Source organism: Pleurodeles waltl, chromosome 1_2 (genome assembly GCF_031143425.1).
Source record: "Pleurodeles waltl isolate 20211129_DDA chromosome 1_2, aPleWal1.hap1.20221129, whole genome shotgun sequence".
Lineage (NCBI taxonomy): Eukaryota > Metazoa > Chordata > Amphibia > Caudata > Salamandridae > Pleurodeles > Pleurodeles waltl.
The window spans coordinates 670121360-670145623 of record NC_090437.1 but is presented as its reverse complement, the minus strand read 5'-3'; the positions used below and the strand labels follow the sequence as shown (position 1 = coordinate 670145623).

General features: G+C 44.7%; 1 protein-coding gene across 1 annotated transcript in view; it reads right to left on the bottom strand.

The window, feature by feature from the left end:
• SMAD1 (SMAD family member 1) overlaps positions 1 to 24264 on the bottom strand; it is a 182320-nt gene that overhangs the window by 78327 nt on the left and 79729 nt on the right. Inside the window, exon 3 of the mRNA XM_069242608.1 lies at positions 3283 to 3537. Within this exon, the coding sequence (XP_069098709.1) occupies positions 3283 to 3537 (255 nt within the window). The remainder of the gene's footprint in view (positions 1 to 3282; positions 3538 to 24264) is intronic.

Below are 24264 nucleotides of genomic sequence, written 5' to 3'. Positions count from 1 at the left end.
TTGTCTGAGAGCGATAGAATATTATACATTAGTATGAGATTAGTATTACCAGGCCCAGAAAAAATACATGAAGACAGGACAAAAAACAGAAAATCCAATAAAATTAAATAAGAAAAAATATCAGACATCAAACAAAAAATGTCAGAAGTCAAGAGAAAGATTTTCTCTAAATAAGCCTCGTTTGCCAAGGTTTCAAAGTACCCTACCTGGGGAAACAATTTGTCAGAAGAAAAATAAATTGGTAACCAGACTTTTTTTTTATTCATCCTTTGTTCAATTGGGTCTGTAAGGAAATGGCTCCCTGTTGCAGTTACCCCCCACTTTTTGCCTGATACTGATTTGACTGAGAAGTGTGCTGGGACCCTGCTAACCAGGCCCCAGCACCAGTGTTCTTTCACCTAAAATGTACCATTGTTTCCACAATTGGCACACCCTTGGCACACAAATAAGTCCCTTGTAAAAGGTACCAGTGGTTCCAAGGGCCCTGTGACCAGGGAAGGTCCCTAAGGGGCTGCAGCATATGTTGTGCCACCCTAAGGGACCCCTCACCTAACACACGCACACTGCCATTGCAGATTGTGTGTGTTGGTGGGGAGAAAAGGGCAAAGTCGACATGGCATCCCCCTCAGGATGCCATGCACATAAAATGCTGCCTGTGGCATAGGTAAGTCACCCCTCTAGCAGGCCTTACAGCCCTAAGACAGGGTGCACTATACCACAGGTGAGGGAATAGCTGCATGAGCAATATGCCCCTACAGTGTCTAAGTCTGTTCTTAGACATTGTAAGTACAGTTGTGGCCATATTAAGTATATGGTCTGGGAGTTTGTCAAAAACGAACTCCACAGCTCCATAATGGCTACACTGAATACTGGGAAGTTTGGTATCAAACTTCTCAGAATAATAAACCCACACTGATGCCAGTGTTGGATTTATTAAAAAATGCACACAGAGGGCATCTTAGAGATGCCCCCTGTATTTTACCCAATCTTTCAGTGCAGGACTGACTGGTCTGTGCCAGCCTGCTGCTGAGTGATGAGTTTCTGACCCCCTGGGGTGAGAGCCTTTGTGCTCTCGGAGGCCAGAAACAAAGCCTGCGCTAGGTGGAAGTGCTTAACACCTCCCCCCTGAAGGAACTGTAACATCTAGCAGTGAGCCTCAAAGGCTCAGGCTTCGTGTTACAATGCCCCAGGGCACTCCAGCTAGTGGAGCTGCCCGCCCCCTGGACACAGCCCCCACTTTTGGCGTCAAGTCCAGGGGAGATAATGAGAAAAACAAGGAGGAGTCACCCACCAGTCAGGACAGCCCCTAAGGTGTCCTGAGCTGAGGTGAGCCCTGCCTTTAGAAATCCTCCATCTTGGTTTTGGAGGATTCCCCCAATAGGATTAGGGATGTGCCCCCCTCCCCACAGGGAGGAGGCACAAAGAGGTTATAGCCACCCTCAAGGACAGTAGCCATTGGCAACTGCCCTCCCAGACCTAAACACACTCCTAAATTCTGTATTTAGGGGCGACCCTGAACCTAGCAATTAGATTCCTGCAACCTTAACAAGAAGAAGGGCTGCTGACCTGAAGCCCTGCAGAGAAGACGGAGACGACAACTGCTTTGGCCCCAGCCCTACCAGCCTGTCTCCTAACTTCGAAGAAAACTGCAACAGCGACGCATCCAACAGGGACCAGCGACCTCTGAAGCCTCAGAGAACTGCCCTGCACTCAAGAAACTCCTGTGAACAGCGGCCCCGTTCAAAAACCTGAAACTTCTTTGCAACAAAGAAGCAACTTTAAAGACTTCACATTTCCCGCCGGTAGCGTGGGACTTCCCACTCTGCACCCGATGCCCCCCGCTCGACCTGCAGAAAAAAAACACCTCGGGGAGGACTCCCCGGCGACTGCGAACCTGTGAGTAACCAGAGATGACCCTCCTGAGCCCCCACAGCGACGCCTGCAGAGTGAATCCAGAGGCTCCCCCAGACCACGACAGCCTGTAACAAGGGACCCGACGCCTGGAACCAACACTGCACCTGCAGCCCCTAGGACCTGAAGGAACCGAACTCCAGTGCAAGAGCGACCCCCAAGCAACCCTCTGCCTAGCCCAGGTGGTGGCTACCCTGAGGAGCCCCCCCTGTGCCTGCCTGCATCGTTGAAGTGACCCCCGGGTACCTCCATTGTTTTCAATCTAAAACCTGACGCCTGTTTGCACACTGCACCCGGCCACCCCTGTGCCGCTGAGGGTGTACTTTCTGTGTCTGCTTGTGTCCCCCCCCGTGCCCTACAAAACCCCCCTGGTCTGCCCACCGAGGACGCGGGTACTTACCTGCTGGCAGACTGGAACCGGGGCACCCCTGTTCTCCATAGAAGCCGATGTGTTTTGGGCAACTCTTTGACCTCTGCACCTGACCGGCCCTGAGCTGCTGGTGTGGTAACTTTGGGGTTGCCCTGAACCACCAACGGTGGGCTGCCTATGCCCCACCTTTGAGACTTGTAAGTGTTTTACTTACCTTCAAAACTAACCTTTACTTACCTCCCCCAGGAACTGTTGATTTTTGCACAGTGTCCACTTTTGAAATAGCTTATTGCCATTTTTACAAAGACTGTACATGATATTGTGTTCATTCAAAGTTCCTAAAGTATCTAAGTGAAGTACCTTGAATTTAAAGTGTTTGATGTAAATCTTGAACCTGTACTTCTTAAAATAAACTAAGAAAATGTATTTTTCAATATAAAAACCTATTGGCCTGGAGTAAATCTTTGAGTGTGTGTTCCTCATTTATTGCCTGTGTGTGTACAACAAATGCTTAACACTACCCTCTGATAAGACTACTGCTCGACCCCACTACCACAAAATAGAGCATTAGAATTATCTCTTTTTGCCACTATCTCACCTCTAAGGGGAACCCTTGGACTCTGTGCACACTATTTCTTACTTTGAAATAGTATATACAGAGCCAACTTCCTACAGGGTCTACTAAAAAAAGAATACTTTAAGCATGCTATTGTGTCGATATTCAAGTTTGCAATCTCAAATACGCTTTCCTGGACTTGAAGGATTAATATGGCACTTTCCAACATGCTCTAGGCTCGCACTGAATAATTTCTACTGCTTCGTGGTCCCAATGGAAGAATTAGGAAAATTATAGTATTTGAATAACATATACTGTACACGGATTACAAGTGAGATGTGTATATGATTACATATTATAAGCTATCAAAATATCGAAATACAAAGAATAAAATAATGGAAGACAACTGAACAAATTTTAAGTCACAAGTCTCCTTCCAACATACCTGGAATCTGAAATGGACTTCCGGGATCGGAGCTGCTGGGGGAGTGGGGATAGGTGCTTCCACTGCCAGGTGAGTTGGGATAGCTGCTGTTGGGCGAGTGTGGAAACGGGTGGCTGTTCGACTGCTGGAAGGAATCCGGGAACGTAGCGTTGTGAGGCATGTGTGGCTCATTTTGCTCCAGATTGCGGAACTGAGCGAGAAGACTGTGTTGCGGGTTGTATTCGCTGTGCCGTGGAACCAAAACTGGTGGAAGAACTGCACAGAAAAGGGGGAAAAAATTAAATGCGCTTTAATTTCCCTGGCAAATAAAATGCACAGTAACTAAGACTGGGCTTCATTACGTGTTAACCAGTGGACACATCTTACCACTTAAAACTGTAAATAATGTATTCTCATTGAAAATAATTTAAACAAACTGTTTGGGATACCTCTTCTACGATCAGCTTATAAACCATTAGAAAAGTGCTGTCCTTGCACTGCTCTATTGCACGATTCATGCTCTTCCATACGGAGCAAATTAAAAACACAAAAGGTGACAGGAGGAATGCTTTCAATTTGTTTTACTTCTGGCAATCGGTCAAGGTTGCATTCCAACTCATGATTCCTTTGACTACCATTCCAACTCCGATTACTCCCAGACATATGTAAATAAGCCTTGGTTGAACAGTCCTGCCCAAACTGCCAAGCCAATGTCCTCTCTCAACCTGAACACAAGCAACCCAAGACTGGATTTGCTCTGAATGGAACTTAGCCCCAGTGGCACAGTGAACAAGGGCCCCACAGCTGGGCTAACCCTTGGCCACTTAGGATGACACATCAAACACACAAAAAGTGGAAGGGCCTATGCTTGCAATTTGTCTAACAAGTGGCTATCACTCAGGATAGCATCCCAACCAATGTGGTTGGCCCACTATGCCATCTCTGATTAGACCCAGTCATATGCAAATCAGCAATCCAGCCAGAACTGTGAAGCCAACATTCTCTCAGAACCGAAACTCATGCAACCCAAAACAGTTTTTTGCCCTGATAAGGACTCGGCAGACAGGTGCAGCATGATTCCAGTGGCACAGAGCAAAGGACCCACATCTGGGCATGTCCTTAGCCACTTAGCAAGTTACATCAAACACACAAGAGACGTCCAGAGAAATACTTGCAATTTGTCTAACCACTAGAAATCGCCTGCAGTATCATTCTAACCTATCATTCTTTTGTCATGCCACCTTAGATTCGACCCAGCCATATAAATAAAAAAATAAAATCAGCTTTAGTCCTGCTGCAGTAGGACAGACCAACCTGAACTGACAAGCCAATGTCTTCTCTGGACAGGAATCAAATAAAGACATGGAAAATTGGCAAATTTAAGCGTATATATTATTTTCAGTCACAAAGAGAAACCATTCAGCCAATCAGAAATGTTAACTTCAAAGGAGGAAAATGTAACACCTGCTTCTCAACATGCCATTTCAGGGCCTTCCTTATTCAAACATCTCCGAGGGAGTCTCAGCTGTCCCTCAACTAATGTAGAATACAAAAGGCCCTATTCACAAATGCATTTTCAGTGGTAAACATAACTTTGAAGCTGAAAATACCATCCTTGCACCTGCAAGGAATTGACAAGACTAAATGGATTTCCTACTCTTGATTTCTTAGCCTTGATTGAGGAGACATCCTGAACACCGGGAGTGGACGTTATAAGGCAGTTTGACTTGTACGTTTGTTAAGTTACACAAAGGGCGAGTTTGTCGGCATTCACTATCTCTGATCTCACCACTGAACGCCCTGGAAATGGTCTGTCCCTGTCAGAGGTAACTACTCTTCCAGAATGGGAAGGGCAATGGATCCCCCCTATTGTTGGTGGGGATGTAAGGGAAGAGCTTTCTTCACAGTGTTTTTTTTCCCCCATGATGAAAAAAATATGCATCTGCACAGTGGACCCCATTGTAGATTTCCAGTGTTGGAAAAGTGAGAGCCTTCAAGATATGTCAAATGGCATCCCCACTAACACCTGAAAACCTGGACAAAATGCAGCTTTCCAGGCATACTTCTGGAAATATTTGTGCACTGGAAAAAATAAAACATAAAAGTATGTTCAGGCAGAGCTGCAAGTAGTCGCCTGCAGTTTTACGTTTTTTTCATGAATCAGGTATAAACTCTTTCTGTTACAGAAAAACACAAACATCTACATATACCCGTCATAAAAAAATGTAGATCATACTAACTTTGGCTCTAAGAATGTTACACACTGTGTGCGGGTGATGAAAGGTATACTTTGTCTATTTAATGATAAATCATTGTTTTATGCCCCATAACATAACCATAACCTAATGATGCTTTCCTAAATTGAGTTAGCAACTGATTATTATAAAAAAAAATTAATGAGTGTTGTGTATTCTTCTAGATGACACATTAGTCTATCTGAACAGATTAATTTATGGACTGATATGAGCAATTTTCAGAGGCAGGCTGACAACATTGCGTCTTCAAGCTGATGCAGGTAAACATTGTACATGGGGTTAAGCACTTGTTGTGGACATTTTCCTTAAGTGTGGAATAAATATGTTTGAGTCCTGGCAGGGCCAACTGGGTGTCCATCATCCCATGAGTAATACATTTATAACATCAAGTTGGGGAATAGTAACACTGGCAGACAGGAGTGCTGTGAAGCGGGAATATTTTTTGCTTTTAGTACTATGTTAAAACACAAATCGATGTCTGTAACTGCATTGAAGGAATCACTAAAAAGCACGCATTCATCTCACAATTAAAAAAAATCACCAACGTTTAATTTTCAGCATGGCCATTGATCAATAGCCTCGTATTACGTGAAATGTTGAGTGTGTGACAATAGATATATCACCATTACATGCAAAACTGCAAGAAAAAAAAAGAAAGAAGCCAGGAGAGGAGAGCTGGGATCATTCACACACAAGCGTCTGGGCAATATAGGAAGTAACGCCTCGAATCTATTACCAAACTCAAACTGCTGTGAAGAGACTAGACAGTTCTGTAAAAAACCTTAAAAAAGACTTCTCAGACCTGTAAAAACTACTACTCAAATTTCCGCACATATGACCTATACATTTATGTGCATTTCTTTCTTTAGATTTAGAAATTTACAATTCCATTTCCTTTGCTGCCAGCACAACCCTTCCTGCACTTTTGACACCATCATGAACCATGCTTCCTGGCAGGCCCACACACTTCCCCATAACATTTGTCAAGACGCCATTTTCCACACATCAACTTTTTTCGTCAAAGCTCTGCGCGGTATCATCTCTATTCATCCTTTACAAAACACATTATTTAGTGGAGGCAACGCAATTGGAGGTACGTGAAAGCAACACTAAGTGAATGGGATGTGCAGCTACTTGCAAAAACTGTACACTTAGGGTGTTCAACAAAAAAGTAACCTTAGCACAGAAAGATGCCAAGGAAATGCAATGTCTGAAGGACTAATATATCGCCCCGATGGCTAATATGGGTAAGCCAACTGCTGCTTCTTTTTGACACGGATATAAACATTGGTTGCTGAGTTTGCAATCCAGTGTAGGTGAAAACACGAATCGACTATACAATGGAGGGTCCTTTTCCAGTGTGATTTTCGGTGCTGGAATAACAGTTTAAGACCAGCTGGTAAACCACTGAAGTGAAAAAATGACGCCAGTAAAAGGATAACAGTGTGCGAGTACATATAATGCCATTATTCTTTTTAACAGTCACTCTTCAAAGAACAATCCCATTTGTCATTGGCAATAGGTCAGCGCATTTCATCCACTGAGGGGAGAGAGTGTGCGCGTGTTTTTAATGTATTTTAACATTAAATAACCAGGTATTTATATTTCGTGCACTTTCCCTACCCGGTCAGAGGAGGATTTATTTTCCATATGCTTTTTAAAGTTACTATTATTAAGTGCTTAAATGACATGGTAATATCGTAACTGCTGACTATTTCAGTGTTTGGCTAGGTTGTGATTTATTCTTTCCCTCTAAAACAATATACACAAAAAAACATGGAACAGCTAGAAAGATTGTCATCAATAGTACAGCTGCATTATCGCAAATGTTTACTAAATGTACTTTTTTGCAAGCATATTGTGGCCATGTTTAGGTGGTGGTATGCTTTTTTTCCTTTTTATTTTTATGACATATGCCTGATATTTAAAAAAAATTATAATAACTATCGTGTCCTGCCACGGCTAGACCTGTAGGCTTTGCCAGTGCTTGGTTAGCTAGGGATTTATTATTGCCTCTTTCACAAATACAAAACTACTACTAAAAATAATAATATAGATGGAACAACTAAAGGGTTCGTTATTTCAAACATCACTTCTGAAACTGCTACATCAGTGAATTATTTTGCAATGGAATATTCTTTATGTAAGCATTTCCCTCTTTTTTCCCCCTTCATTTTGTGCATACCCCTCAAATAAAAATAAAATAAACTACTAGTAACCATCGCACAAGCCGGCCAAGAAAAGACCTTTTGGCAATGCTGGTTGTAATAGGTGCTGCGTGAAAAAAGGCGCCATCTTTATGTGTGCCGCAGAGCATACATGGCTCCAAATTGATGTCATGATTAAGAGTCGATAGTGTGTAGCTAAAACAGCCCACCATAGCCTAGGAGGGCCAAATGGAAATACAAAAGATCATGGTGTAATCAATGGCAATCTGAAATCAGATCTTTGGACTGCTTCGTGAGAAAGAATCTTTGCTGCGATTCACTGATAATGTGGATGCAAGTATCAAGTGGAACGCACGCATCTGGCAGAACTAACAACCATTTAATTGCTCACTTACAGAAACGGCATTTGTTTATTGGAGTCCTCACTGACATGTCCTCAGCCTAAAAACGTAGCAAATTAAGCTTCTATTTTCGTGGAATAAAGGATGCCACAAAAGGAAATGGCACGAGACATAATCACCCTGGGAAGAGATCTGCGTTCGATTACTTGTTCAACTATTGCAATGATATAATTAATGGATGCTCGGGAACAAAATAATGTTCGGCTCTTCGGCGTATTAACAACTTCTGCTTTTAGATCGTTAAAGTGTAAGAGCAACAAACTGGGCATTTGGTAGGAGGAGGTCTGACCAGAGGAGCAGCTGCTTGCCAAGCCTTCCACATCAAAAGGTGTGACCGTGAGAACAGAACAACTCGGCACACACCTGTTGCACAGACTAAAAAATAAAAGGTCAAGAAGCGCGCGCACGCTGTGTAAGGGAGGGCCTGTGCGTAGTGGGGCGGTCCCATCCTGTTCAGTGCCTTAAATAGAGAAATAGAAATGCAGGTACTCACTATTCAGAGTACCGGTTTAGTTCGGAGAAATGCCGGTACTCCCATTAATTGTATTCCAGCAGTGCTGTGCTTAGAAGTGCAGGCACTCAGTACCTGTCCATTTAAAGCACTGAAAATAATTATCTACTGAGTGCCAGAAAAACACTGCCTGCAATGGGTACGTGCTCATACTCCGCTCTTAAAGAAGTTCAGTGTGGTGTTTAACACAACCCTCTCCTACACTATTCAAAATGCCTTTTCTTCGTTTGGCGTCAGTTGACACTGTGGAAATGCCCGCTGGCGAGTAAGAAACTGCTACTAACGGACTCAGCTGCTTCATTCGGGTTCTGGAACATGGTTCTTTTTATGTGCGGGGAAATTCTAAGGTTTTAAAAAAGCTGAAAAACAGACTTCACGAGACAATTAAAGACAGGGGAGTTTCGAGATGCAACTGGAATTTGCTGGCACTTCTTCCAAGGTCTAAATGACCTATCAACAACCTACTCCAAGAATTCCAGAATGCCTTTCTGTTTGAGGAGGTCTGCTTGTAGGTTGAGACACTCAGCCCAATGAATCGTCTCAGAGGTCTGAGTTCTGGGAATTCCACAACCTGGAGACACAAATTCTTAAGCATCTGCCTCCATATTTCAGGACCTCATAAGTGAGTTGTGAATTATGGGTACAATTGCTAAATGTAGAGCGATGCATAAAGGGGAGCAGTTTGTGAATGTAATCTGGGAGCTTGCCCCCATTAGACTTTGTTAACTTTAAAGGGCACAGTGAACTTGGCTGCTCCCTGTGTCCTCTAGGAGCCAGTGGATGTGCAATTGTGTTTATGAGGTTCAACCACATTCAGACTGCCCAGTTTTGTAATCTTTCCAACACATCACGTGTACCCCGTGTAGAGGATGTTGCCGTAATCAACGCTAGCATAGACCAGAGGCTCTTGTGAGCTCCACCCAGAGGTCAGGTTAGAGTAGTTGGATGACTTTTTGGAGTAAAGAAGAAATGCATTTCGACACGGTTACTCCTGCACCGATTTAGAATGAACTTGCAATGTAAGAGAAGCTCCTTACTATTGAAGAGCTCGACGGAGATGTGCCAAAACCTGAGCACCAGAAGGTCAGAAACTGTGATTGCCTCCTACCAGCAATGGTTTCTTGGCTTCACGCTAAGATAATGCAAAATAAATAAATAAATAACAATGCTGCATTGGTAAAGCCAATAGGTTTCGCCTACGAGAGGTATTGACTTTGTCAATGGTTTGTAGCAATGTGGTACAGCATGGCTAAAAGTAATTAAAAAAACTGCTATGACATGGCACAGGTCATAGCTTTTTTTTTTTTTTTTTTAACAATGATCTCCTAAAGCAAGCGGAGGGTGGGAGAACAGGAAGTAACACAAAGGGAGTGAGGGAGATGAGGACGAATGCGGGAGAGGAATTGAGGAAAAAAACAATTGCTATGACGCTGCAAGGGCTGGTGCCGCGATAGAGCTTTTTTTTTTTTTTTTAATTGCAACCTGAGGCATGGCGTGAGGCAACACAGAGGGAAGCAAGAAGGCAACAAGTAGAGAGAGATGGGGAGAGCACATGGACAATGGAGAGTGGGGGGGGGGCTGTGGGCAAGCACACAGACAACGGAGTAATGTCTGCAGAGGCTGTTGGCAAGCAGGGGGACAATGGAGGGTCAGGGGTGAAGTACACAAGGGAGACAATTGAAAAACACGCACTCTCAGAGAACTTAAACAAAAATATGGAGCCTGAAAAACTGCGGAGTTGAAGGACACAAGTAATGCATTCATGCTACAGGGTAGGAACAATTAGGCGAAGAGGAATGAAGCCTGCAGAAGCTGACCAATATGGAGTAAGCCGATGAGAGTGTGTATAAAGCCAACCAATGGTAAGCAACAAGCAGCCTATAGCACCATGTTAGATAGTAAACATTTTTTTAAAAGACAGCTTATGCTATTTTAGATGAGATCTTAAAAAAAAAAAAAAAAAAAAAAAAAAAAAAAAAGCTTTTGTTCATTCACAGAAGCATTTTGTCCAGGTGTGAAGTAATGTCTGGCTGACTTGTTGGTGCAGTTTCAAGTAGATCTGTTTGATCCTAACCCTGTACTTAATTTGTGCCAGTGGGATTAGGTAGTGAGTATTTGAACTCATTTTGGGGACTAGGAATTATTTTTCATCAAGCTTTGATCCAGAGCAAGAAAGCAAGGTACAAAGGCAGAAATAAAAAATACAAAGATAGAACAAGCATTTGCAATGCAATGGGTCTTGCTTTTGCTCGAGTTAGAGCTATTAGTGTTGTAAACTCCTAACTGAACTTTTCTTGCCACATAACTTGAAAATCAAAAGTAAAACAGTTTCACATAAGCAAACCGATTCACAGCGCCAGGGCTGCCATGAGCATCAGCGATAAGGAGAGACACAAGGAAAAATAAGTTCGCTCTCAGTCAAACTTATTGGCAAAAGTGCATTTAGCCATGTAACAGGGGCAATGGCCAAGGCGGTAACAAAACCTCCCCAAGGAGGGACAAACGTAAACCATTTACCAATGTCAAAGGATTTTTGAAGGGCAAGCTCACGAACGAGTGATAGTAATGTGGGTGAGGTGGGCGTTTGTTAAAAGCCGAGATACATGGCAACATGTCGTAAAAGCAGCGCATGCGCGCTGCTACACTCAACCTAAAAACAGAGACAAAGGGGATAAATGAATACCAACCTTCCCTCTGTTCTGTGCACTCCACCCTTACCTCCCAGCGTGTGATCATCTCAAAGCTAACCCTTAATTTAAATCATGTTAGGGCTTTGCCTTTTAAGGCATCCGATGTTCCTATTTTTCTCCTCACTGGTTTTGGGGCATTGATGATTCAGACTTTTCTATTGCGTGGATATTTTTTCTACCTGGATAGAAGGGCTTTGGTCTTTTCCTTTACTGTATTTTAGAGCTCAATTCTCACCGACCCCCTAGACACCTCCGGTTCTAACGATACTGTTTAAGTAGACGGTGCTTCATGCGAGAGAAAAATGCATCACAAAGCAGGGCTCAAGTTAAATTATTCATTTTCCTGATATGACACTTTTGTAGTGATTAGACTTGTGTGGCTCTGCTTCTGAAGACCCAAGTCACGGTGCTCCATCTTTTGCAAAATTATAGAAAGGCTTTCGCCTCTCGTACAATCATTGTTTTTCACAGGTCTTTTCCTTCACACTAAGCCAGCCCCGCAGCTTCGTTAGTATAGATACCACTAGTCACCCTTCGCACACTTGTCACTGTCCCACGATCTGACGGCCTACTGAGGCAGCGTGCTATACTGCCCACTCATTAGGTATCTCTGCAAAAGAAAAACATGAATTAGGCCATCTGACAGTGGGATCGTCCCACGCACAGTCACAGCACGGCGATGCTATTTTATGGCTCTGTGCACACGGGACACTTACCCCACATCACACCACCTTTCCCAACTCTTCACAGTGCAGCCACAATGCTGGCCTCGCCCACACCCCTTACATTCTCCTTTGTAGACTTGCTATCTTGTTGGAGTGCAGGGCTGTGGCAGGTCCAGGTTCTCCCAAGGCCAGTGCTTTCTCCAACGAACACACAAACGAGAATTAAAGGCAAGGTGTTTACTTGTTTGAGATTTCCGTGTCTTTTTCTACAGTCACCCTGGGAAGGCAGTCAATAACTACGGATAAGGCCCTCGCAGAAGCACATCCATAGATGCCTGAATGGGTTGCGAGATAAGAGTACTGATACACGATGGATCTCGTAGCCAGTCAATATGGTTAATTATTATGTCTTGCTCGCAACTTACGCACTACACGGGAAAATAATTTATATTATAGACCATCTCTCTAGGAACAATAATGCTAGAGTAAACCATTTGCAGCTTTTTTTTTTTTTTTTTTTTTAAACATTACAGGGAGTGCAGAATTATTAGGCAAGTAGTATTTTTGAGGATTAATTTTATTATTGAACAACAACCATGTTCTCAATGAACCCAAAAAACTCATTAATATCAAAGCTGAATATTTTTGGAAGTAGTTTGTAGTTTGTTTTTAGTTTTAGCTATGTTAGGGGGATATCTGTGTGTGCAGGTGACTATTACTGTGCATAATTATTAGGCAACTTAACAAAAAAAAATATATACCCATTTCAATTATTTATTATTACCAGTGAAACCAATATAACATCTCAACATTCACAAATATACATTTCTGACATTCAAAAACAAAACAAAAACAAATCAGTGACCAATATAGCCACCTTTCTTTGCAAGGACACTCAAAAGCCTGCCATCCATGGATTCTGTCAGTGTTTTGATCTGTTCACCATCAACATTGCGTGCAGGAGCAACCACAGCCTCCCAGACACTGTTCAGAGAGGTGTACTGTTTTCCCTCCTTGTAAATCTCACATTTGATGATGGACCACAGGTTCTCAATGGGGTTCAGATCAGGTGAACAAGGAGGCCATGTCATTAGATTTCCTTCTTTTATACCCTTTCTTGCCAGCCACGCTGTGGAGTACTTGGACGCGTGTGATGGAGCATTGTCCTGCATGAAAATCATGTTTTTCTTGAAGGATGCAGACTTCTTCCTGTACCACTGCTTGAAGAAGGTGTCTTCCAGGAACTGGCAGTAGGACTGGGAGTTGAGCTTGACTCCATCCTCAACCCGAAAAGGCCCCACAAGCTCATCTTTGATGATACCAGCCCAAACCAGTACTCCACCTCCACCTTGCTGGCGTCTGAGTCGGACTGGAGCTCTCTGCCCTTTACCAATCCAGCCACGGGCCCATCCATCTGGCCCATCAAGACTCACTCTCATTTCATCAGTCCATAAAACCTTAGAAAAATCAGTCTTGAGATATTTCTTGGCCCAGTCTTGACGTTTCAGCTTGTGTGTCTTGTTCAGTGGTGGTCGTCTTTCAGCCTTTCTTACCTTGGCCATGTCTCTGAGTATTGCACACCTTGTGCTTTTGGGCACTCCAGTGATGTTGCAGCTCTGAAATATGGCCAAACTGGTGGCAAGTGGCATCGTGGCAGCTGCACGCTTGACTTTTCTCAGTTCATGGGCAGTTATTTTGCGCCTTGGTTTTTCCACACGCTTCTTGCGACCCTGTTGACTATTTTGAATGAAACGCTTGATTGTTCGATGATCACGCTTCAGAAGCTTTGCAATTTTAAGAGTGCTGCATCCCTCTGCAAGATATCTCACTATTTTTGACTTTTCTGAGCCTGTCAAGTCCTTCTTTTGACCCATTTTGCCAAAGGAAAGGAAGTTGCCTAATAATTATGCACACCTGATATAGGGTGTTGATGTCATTAGACCACACCCCTTCTCATTACAGAGATGCACATCACCTAATATGCTTAATTGGTAGTAGGCTTTCGAGCCTATACAGCTTGGAGTAAGACAACATGCATAAAGAGGATGATGTGGTCAAAATACTCATTTGCCTAATAATTCTGCACTCCCTGTAGTATGTGCACCTAACAGCGTGTGCTGCTGCTTTTCATAACACTACATACATTCACACTACGACGAAGGTTTGGAGGATTTTTAACACCGATCTGGCGAGCAGAATCTTAGTGTTTGTTGGCTGTCAAAAGTAATGCCAGATTATAAAATGGCAAGCTATGGTAGCACTGGCGTCCAGTCCAAATATGCCATACAAGAAAGCACAAGCATCAATGATCCAGCCCGCTTGAATCAGAGCCAACATCCTGTCTCCCGCTGATTACAAGATAAACAAAAGGGGCAGAAAGTTAAGCTGTGTAATTATTCTTTCCCACAAAAAAAAAAAGTACATATGTACGCACACCTTGCTGATCACTTGCAGGAAGTCAAGAAAGAAGTATGATTCAGTGGCTGATACATGAATTCGATGAAACGGGCAAATATTAACAATAGTTGACAAGATCTGCTGGACATGCACGATGGTTTGCTGCTGTTGTTCTATGAAGTTGTTTCCATTTTTGCTTTGCTTGCTTCGTTGTCCAAAGCACTGCTTCTGGGGAAACCATTATTCCCTACCTCATTCAATCTGTCGATCCGTGTTACACATTCCCTTCTAGAAAGGCAACCCGGTTTATCAAGGGGGACGTGCCACTTCCCTTTGTATATTCCCTTGTGCTATTACCTCTATAGACGCAACACAGGAGAGGGGCTCTCACTCTCTCGGTCCCCAAGGTTAAGTGAACCTCCGCCCTTTCAAACGGCACTAGCATAGGGAAGCATAATCAGTGTGCCACTGGTGGTGTTACATCACACGTGTCTGGAAATAAATCATGACATACCCTTTATTACCATGTGCCTCCACACTCTCCGCCTTTCACATGGTGATTAAGTAGTATGTTTAGCATTTTAGCACCCATTTTTAAATTAACAACCGCAAGAGTTAATTTTCAGGGTGCAATACCATCTATAACGGCACAGTCAGTTCCAATAAACTGATGTCCACTCCAGTAACTTGTATGACGAAAAACATTATTTTTTACTGCTGGAACTCTAACGTGTGTACATTCCATGCTGCACGTAGGTATGTGGTAGTTGCACAACGAGAACCACGTCTAAAGGCAGAAGAGCACTGTGCATGGTCAAAGCAATCACACAGTAAACAAGTGACAGAAAGGTAGCCGGTTCTGGCAGCGTGGTGTACGGCTTCGCGTTTGTGATGTAGGGTTCTTGCCAGAGGAGTGTCTAGCTTTTTCCTAAACAAACAGCGGTGGAGCAGCCCTGACAGATACTGGGATGTTGTTAGCTATCTACATTTATAACTTTCGCCATAAAACTATATTTCTGCTATAGGAGCACCTAGCCATGTGATTTAATAAACTCATCTCTGATCTTACATAGGATAACCAGTCTGGCACTATTTTCTTCACCATGCCCAAAGTACTGAACCGTTTTCCTTTAAAAAGTCTGTCAGTTCTGTGGAAAAAATAATTTCCGTTCTTAGCCTTGTTACATACAAGAGCAACACCAGTCCCATCCTACATCACACCTATAGGAAGGCACAAAGGAAATGTCAGGTTAACCGAGCTACATAATCTTCTGACAACATTCATTTTTTCAGTCTGTCCTACTTCTGACTTGGTAGTCAGAGACTGCGGTAGAAAATGATTATATCTTCTTCCAGTGCCACTTAAAGCGGTGATTCGGTTGGCACATTGCTCATCCTGTGAAGAACAATATTCCCTTTCATTTTTTGACACTAGATTAATGGGTGCTGGTCTGGATCATGGACCAGATTCTAGACAACTTTGACCTTCATCCCAACTAGCTTAGAGAAGGTCAAACGTAGGTTAATGCAGGCAAACTTTATTCGAGGACCACATTGGTGACATTTGTCTGGGGTGAAACAGGTCATAACTTATTTCCAAGTTTTCAGGCTCAATCCCTTGGCACTTAGCTTCTCATCTCTCTTTTCAGCTCTCAAACCTCCTAGGGTCAGTCCATGGATGCTCTCTCCCAAAGACTATTTCAAATCAGTCTATTTGTAAAGCGCGCTACACACCCGTGAGGGTTTAAAGGCACTGGGGGGTGGAGGGGGGAGGAGGGGTGGGATGCTGCGACTGCTCAAAGAGCCAGGTCTTGAGGAGTCTTCTGAAGGTAAGTAGGTCCTGGGTCCGTCTCAGGTCAGGCGGGAGGGTGTTCCAGGTCTTGGCGGCGAGGTAAGAGAAGGATCTGCCGCCGGAGGAACTGCGCCGGATGGAGGCGAGGGCGAGGTTGGCGGAGCGGAGATTCTGGGTGGGAGTATGGAAGTGGAGTCTGCTGTTCAGGTAGGTAGGTCCAGTGTTGGAGTGCCTTGTGTGCGTGGGAGAGGAGCTTGAAGGTAATCCTCTTGTTGACGGGGAGCCAGTGAAGATCTCTTAGGTGGGGGGTGATGTGGCTGTGGCGAGGGATGTTGAGGATGAGTCGGGCGGAGGCGTTTTGGATGCGTTGGAGGCGCTGTATGTGTTTGGAAGGGATGCCGGCGTAGAGTACGTTGCCGTAGTTGAGTCTGCTGCTGACGAGGGCCTGGGTTACTGTTTTTCTTGTTTCGGTTGGGATCCATTTGTAGACTCTGCGGAGCATGCGGAGGGTGTTGTAGCAAGAGGAGGAGACGGCGTTGACCTGTTTTGACATGGAGAGGGATGAGTAGAGGATGAAGCAGAGGTTTCATGCGCTGTCAGTGGGTGTCGGGGGGGGGGGGGAGCCCAGCGAGGCCGGCCACCATGAGTCATCCCATGCAGAGGGGGTCGGCTCAAGGATGAGGACCTCTGTTTTGTCCGAGTTCAGTTTTAGCCGGCTGTCTCTCATCCAGTCGGCGATGGCTTTCAGTCCCTCGTGGAGGTTGGTTTTGGCGGTGCATGGGTCCTTGGTGAGGGAGAGGATGAGTTGGGTGTCGTTGGCGTAGGAGATGATGTGAGGTTGTGCTGACGGGCCACTTGAGCGAGGGGGGCCATGTAGATGTTGAACAGCGTCGGGCTGAGCCCTGGGGTACGCCGCAGATGATGTTGTAGGCCTTGTATTGGAATGGGGGGAAGCGGACTCTTTGGGTTCTGCCGGCGAGGAAGGATGTGGTCCATTTGAGGGCCTGTTCTTGGATTCCTGCTTCGAGGAGGCGGATTTTTAGAGTGTGGTGATAGACAGTGTCAAATGTGGCCGATAGGTCTAGGAGGATGAAGGCTGATGTTTCTCCATTGTCGAGGTGGCTTCTGATGTCGTCTGTGGCGGAAAGGAGGGCGGTTTCGGTGCTGTGGTTTCGCCTGAAGCCAGATTGGGAGGGGTCGAGGATGTTGTTGTCTTCGAGGTACAGAGTGAGCTGTGTGTTGACGATTTTCTCGATGACCTTTGCAGGGAAAGGGAGCAGGGAGATGGGCCGGAAGTTCTTCAGGTCTTTGGGGTCCGCCTTTGGTTTTTTGAGAAGGGCGTTGATTTCGGCGTGTTTCCAGCTTTCCGGGAATCTTGCAGTTTCAAAGGAGATTTTAATGACCTTCCGTAGGTGTGGTGTGATGGCTGTGTCTGCTTTGTTGAAGACGTGGTGTGGGCAGGGGTCTGATGGTGATCCGGAGTGGATGGAGTTCATGGTCTTGCGGGTTTCGTCGTCGTTGACTCTGGTCCAGGATGTCTGTCGGTTGGAGCGGATGAATTTCGTAGGGGGTGGAGTGGGAGTGACTGAGGCGTGAAGGGTATTGAAGCTGTCGTGGATGTCCGTGATTTTTCGGTGGAAGGCAGTGGCTAGGGCGTCACATAGTTCTTGGGAAGGGGTGATGTCGTTGACGGTGGCGCTTGGGCTGGAGAGTTCTTTTACGATCTTAAAGAGTTCTTTGCAGTCGTGGGCGTCGTTTTCTAGGCGGGTTTTGAAGGAGGATCTTTTTGCTAGCCTGATGAGTTGGTGATGGTTGCGTGTAGCATCCTTGAGTGCCGTGTGGTTGTTTGGAATGCGTTCAAGAAGCCAGGCTTGCTTGAGTTTCCGGCAGTGGCGTTTGCAGGCCTGGAGATCGGTGGTGAACCAGGTGGCTTTCCTGTTGACTTGGTTGTTGGGGGGCCTCCTGAGTGGAGCAAGGTGGTTGACGCAGTCATTGATCCATAGCTTGAGGTTGTGTGCGCCGGTGTCAGGGTCGGTGGGGGTGGTGGGAGGTTTCTGAGCTAGGGCCTTGGTTAGTTGGTCTTCGGTGACTTTGCCCCAGTGTCGGCGGGGTGGTTGTTTGGTGAGGTGGTGTTCTGTCTGTTTCTGGAAGGTGAAATGGATGCAGTGGTGGTCGGTCCAGTAGAGTTCGGTGGTATGGTTGAAGGGGACGTGGGTGCTTGTGGAGAAGATGGGGTCAAGAGAGTGACCGGCTGTGTGGGTGGGTGTGTGGACGAGCTGTATGAAGCAGAGGTTGGCGAGGTTGTCTGTCAGGGTGGTGGTGTGTCATTGTTGTTTTCAAGGTGAAAGTTAAGGTCCCTAAGGAGGATGTAGTCCGTGGAGGCGAGTGCGTGGGTGCTGGCAAGGTCAGCGATGGCGTTGTTGAACGGTGCCCTGGTTCCTGGAGGTCTATAGATGAGTGTTCCTCTGAGCATGCTGTTGGGGTCAGTGTGGACTTGAAAGTGTAGGAGTTCGGTGGAGCTGAAGGAGTCGTCCGGGAGGGTCTTGACTTAGAGGCTGGCTTTGTGGACAATGGCTATTCCTCCTCCGGTTCTGTTGGTGCAGTCTCTGCGAGAGACCTTGTATCCGTCCGGGATGGCTATGGCGATGTCGGGTGCAGAGGAGTCCTTCCACCAGGTTTTGGTTAGAAAGGCCACGTCCGGGGTGGTGGAGTTGAGCAGGTCCCAGAGTTCGACCGCGTGTTTGCGCTCTGAGCGGGTGTTGAGGAGTATGCAGCGGAGGTGGTTTGTCTTGGTCCTGGTAGGTTTGGGGGGGTCTGGTGCAGGTGAAGCTGCAGTTGTGGCAGGAGAAGGGTCCGTGCGTGCTCTTTGGTGAGGCCTGGAAACAGGTGGCGTCTCGGCCGGAGTTGAGTGCGCGGAGGGCGTCGGCGTCATAGCGGATGCTGGGGATGTGGTTGTTGCGAGGTCCAGGGGGTCTGGCGCTGGGCGCGGTCCAGGAGAGGACGGGCTTGCCTCTGGCACGCCCGCTGCGCACGGTCGTGCAGCGACCGCCATTAAGGAGGGAGGGAGGAGCAGCTGGGAGGCGAGGGCGAATGGGGGCGCGGTGAGGGCGAATGGGGGTGCTGGAGGGGAGCGGGAAAAAGGAGCAGGAAACGGCGCAAAGAAGTAAAGAGTGAAAGAGGGCAAAAAGGCCCAAAAGAGCGAGAAAAAGATAGCAAAAGATTGAAAAGTATGAAATGGGCTGAGTGAAATAAGTATGAAAAAGTGGGTAAGAATGGAAGCTGAGAAAGGCAGAAAAAAGGCAGAGGAGAGCAGGGAAAAGCTTGACAGAGCAAGAGGAGCTAAACAGAGGAAAACACTCTAGCGGATCGGGGTCAGGAGGGCCTCAATCCCTAGAAGCAGCGAAGGCGGGGAGGGGGAGACACGGCTTGGTGGTGCTGTGCGCGCGGGGAGTGAGCTACCTGGCCAAACTAGGTTAGGAGACATTTCAAATGCACACACATACACCCATGCACAACAATATACATACAAAATCCCAGAAAGCAATCCAGTAAACATTCTCGCGAACACTTCTTAAAAGTCGTAAATGCTGAACTAACTGCACTGACAAAACCATGAAATGCAGTCAAGCTGTTCTCATTATACCTGCTGCTAAGCATCTCCATTGAAGAGGCACCCAGGGCTTGTTTCTCGTACATGCTACAGGAGAGCTGAAGTGAAAGGTTTGGGAGCTTGCATGCCGTAAGCTCTGCAAACCTTGAGATCGCTGTAAGGCTGAACGTGGGGGAAAAAAAACAACAAAAAAAACAATGCCTGCAGGTTTAGGAGTTTGTAGAAGGTAAGTGCCCTTTTAAAATTCTATGATGTGGGTCTGTGGGTTGTAGCTGGGTTTGCCACTGCTGCACCCGTGTTGGGATATCAGGGGGTTTCCTTATAGCGACTCTTCCTTGACATAGCCTAATGGGACCCTGCGTTATCAACACAAAAAAGTGAAAATGACGGAATTCTCCAGAGAAGACTTGATGAAAACGTATTGAAGATTATAGCATAAAACCACCAACCCTCAGGGACAGCGTCAAACTTCCAACTGATTGTTTCTTGTCAATCCACAGGATCTCCAGGTGTCTGACCAGGACTACTATGACCCCACCAGTGACATCCTTAGCATTCCACATCTAGCAACTGCTCCAAGCCACATTACATCTTCCTCAGTACAGATTACAATAAAATATACAAATGTAATACTAAAGCATAGTTTAGGTTATTAGGATAATAACTAGTGTTATACAATAAAGATAATCCTGAAATAAAAATCAAGCTTTGTGCGAATTGTTTCTTGGTTCAAAGTGCATGGAAACAAAATAACCCTTCACTTTAAAACATTAATACATATATTGCAAAACCATACAATATGAAATCATGAACTAGCCATATAATTTTTACTTATTGTTTAACTTCCCACCCATTATATAGTATTTATGCCAAAGTGGCTTGAATTTCTTCATTTTTCTTACAACATTATTAGTATAACTCGAGTCCTCAAAGGTGTGATTATCAACTTGCATACCTTGGGTAATTGAATCATCCGCCCACTTTTGTTCATCTAGGCATGCTCCAAACATCTCCAGAGTTCAAAATGACAACACATTTTTATGGAGGTTATCACAAAAGGTCCCATGAATCCTGAAAGTCCCTTCTTTATCATACCTGGCCTTTTCACCATTACTCTGTTAACCTATTCCCATTTACCTTTATTATACACAATTCTTTACATCAACCGAGTTTTATACTTATTTTGGTGTTCCAACCTAAGCAACGGCGAATCTTTTTCAGAAAAATGTTCCTCTAATCCTGTACTTATTTTTAACCAAACCAGTTTGTAATGAAACGTTCTACCTCTAAGTGAAGCAAAAGGAGATATTGATGTCACACTATTAGGAGTGACACAATGTGCCCACCAGGCGTCTCTCTACACTTCTGTCAGAGACTTCTTAAGAAGTGCATGTTGCGCACAACTCTTCATTATCTTATTTATACTCTCAGATAAACCATTAGCCGGAGGTGATTAAAGAGCTATTTTGAAGTACATTATGGACAGTCCTTTGAGAAAATCTCCCATTTCCTGGGACATAATTGTTGCTCATTGTCTAGACTTTTGGGAACACCTTCGCTGGAGAATTCTAGAACTGTCTTGATATGTACAGAAGCTACCCTTTTTTTGATTTTCCACTTTTTTGTGCAATCTGCTAGCAATATGACATACTTTTCACCATGAGCCGTCAAATCAAAAGATCCGACAATGTCCAAACCTAGTTTAGACCACTGGTCAATTATAACTTAAAAAGGGGAACCTTGTGAGTTTTTCTGTCTCATCACTTTTACCACTCCTTCTGCCTCATGATCCATTCCCTGCCACCAATACCATTCACGTTGTGTCTAGCGTTGGTCATGTTCAAGGGCCTTCATGGGCCAAATTAATCAATTTTCCTCTCAAAATTGTTGGAGGTACCACCCGTTTACCTCTGAATACCTTTCCTTCAACAATGCTAAGTTCATCCTCAACACTGAAGAATCAGTCTAATGTGGATGGTGCATCTTTCCTGCCTGACCATCACTTCAAAATTAAAAAAAAATCAAATCCAACAAATCCAAATCATTTGAGTTCACATTTGCCCTTTCTTTGTCTTCCAAAGCTATATTATATATATATATATATATATATATATATATATATTTTTTTGTAATCCTGGCACATTCTCAACACTGAAATAGTAACTAGATAACTCTTCTGTCCACTGCCTGATCCTAGGGGACATATTTTCCATCTCTCTACATAAGAAGATGGGAGTAAGTGGTCTATGATCTGACCAGACCATGAAAGGTATACCCCTACAAAAAAAGTTGAAGTGAGAATTGCCCCATACACAGCCAATGCCTCCTGCTCAGTAATAGAATATCGTTCTTCAGCACCCCTTAATGAGCAAAAGGCAAAAGCCACTGCCCTTAACTCTCTGTTGATCACTTGAGCTAAGACTGCACCTAAACCTTTGATGCTGGCATCAGTTGAAAGAATAGTTTACTTACTAGCATCAAAACGCCCTAGAGTTGGTAACTTTCCAATGCTACCCTTGATGCTCTTGAAAGCCTGGTCAAACTCCTCAGACCAACTAAAACAAGAACACTTTTTCAGTAGCATCCTCAATACCTGTGAAATACTAGCAACATTTTGGATTAATTTCAAACCTAATTCTGCTAAACCTACAAGTGAACACATTTGATCATTATTGACTGGTTCAGGGACCTCAACAATACTGTTCACCAAATCAATTTTTGGACTTATTCCTTCGCCTGAAATGGTGTGTCCCAAATATGTCACAGTTGATAACCTAAACTTTCACTTTTCCTTTTTTTATAACTAGACCAGCACATTGCAAACTTTCTAACACTTTCCATAATATTCCATTATGCTCCTGTTGACCCTTGCCATGAACTAGTATGTCATCCTGAAAAAACAAATATACAACAGAACAAGGACTGCTGGAACCACGCATGCCTGAATAATGCAGTTGGAACGACGACCGCATTGTTACCACGAATGCCTTAACAACAAATGCTTTAACAATGATTTTTTGTTGTACAGGCATGCATGGTTCTGGCATGCGACCCCCACCCCTAAAAACAATCCTACCCCAACCCTGCAACCCCTAAAACAAATCCTACCCTGCCCCCGCACCCTGCCCCATAAAACACATCCTACTTTGAACCCCTACACCCTGACCCCCCAACTCATGCCCCTAAAAACAAATCCTACCCCAACCCCCACCCCTAAAAACACATCCTACCCTGACCCCCACCCCAAAAAACTAAAATTACCCTGACCCCCCACCCCCAAAAACCAAAGTTACCCCGACCCCTAACCCTGGCCTTAAAACTACAGTGACTCCCCACACTGCCCTTAAAACTACCCTGACGCCCACCTCGCCCCTAAAACTACCGTGACCCTTCACCCCGCCCCTAAAAAAACTAAGATTACCCCGACCCTCCATCCCTAAAAACTAAGATTACCCCGACCCTCCATCCCTAAAAACTAAAACTACCCCACCCCTAAAAAAACAAACTACCCGACCCTCCACCCTTGCCCCTAAAAACTAAAACTACAACCCACCCCGCCCCTAAAACTACCCCCCAGTCCCACTTACCTGACCGTGTACTCTCCTGATCCGGAGTCTGGCTTCCACTGCCTTAGCCACGCATGTTCGTTGCTCAGGACACGCGTGGTTAAGGCATAGAAAAACAGTTGTTATTCACAAATGCATTGTTCCGCTTTCGTGGACAATGCACCTCATTGTTCAGGAGTCGTTCTTTAGGCTGTTTCCCTGAATAAACAACACTTTATCTAATCTATCTAAAAGTTTCTTCATGACCCTCCAGAAACATGCTGCAGCAAGACCAAAAGGGTCACAAACAATATCAAAGGTCCAGAGTCAGGATGGAGCATAACTTGGTGGTAAGCACGGGACAAATCCATCACTCTGAATATCTTAGCATTCTTTATTAATGCCAATGCTTCAGAAATGATCAGTAGTGGCTGCCCGTCAAATCAGATGTGTTTATTTAACACTCAAATCAACACACATTTTAATAGCTTTACTACCATCCTTTGGAGCCAACACTATGGGTGCCAACCACTCAGAACTCTATCTCTTCAATCACACACATTTCTAAGTTTTTTTTTAATTTCTTGCTCTAATGGGGCCAGAATCGTGTGAGGAACCTTCCTCAGTTTAGATACATAAGGCACAGCACCATTCTTCAGAACAATCTTATGTTCAAACATTTTCAGTAATCCCAAATTATTGGCAAATACCTTAGGAAATTTTGAAACCAATTATTTTGGCTGCCCTTCATCCATCATTATTAATACTTTCCGTTTGGGATTTAGTATTATTCCCATGTCTCTCTAATGTCTCCAACCCAAAAGGTTATCACTCCTTTTGGCCAAAAACTTCCCCCATAATCAGAAATCCTCATCATAGAATACTCCAACACATCTATATTCACATCACCATACCCCACAGGATTCAAGTCCGGGGTTTGTAATTTGATTTACTCATTACCAAATATTG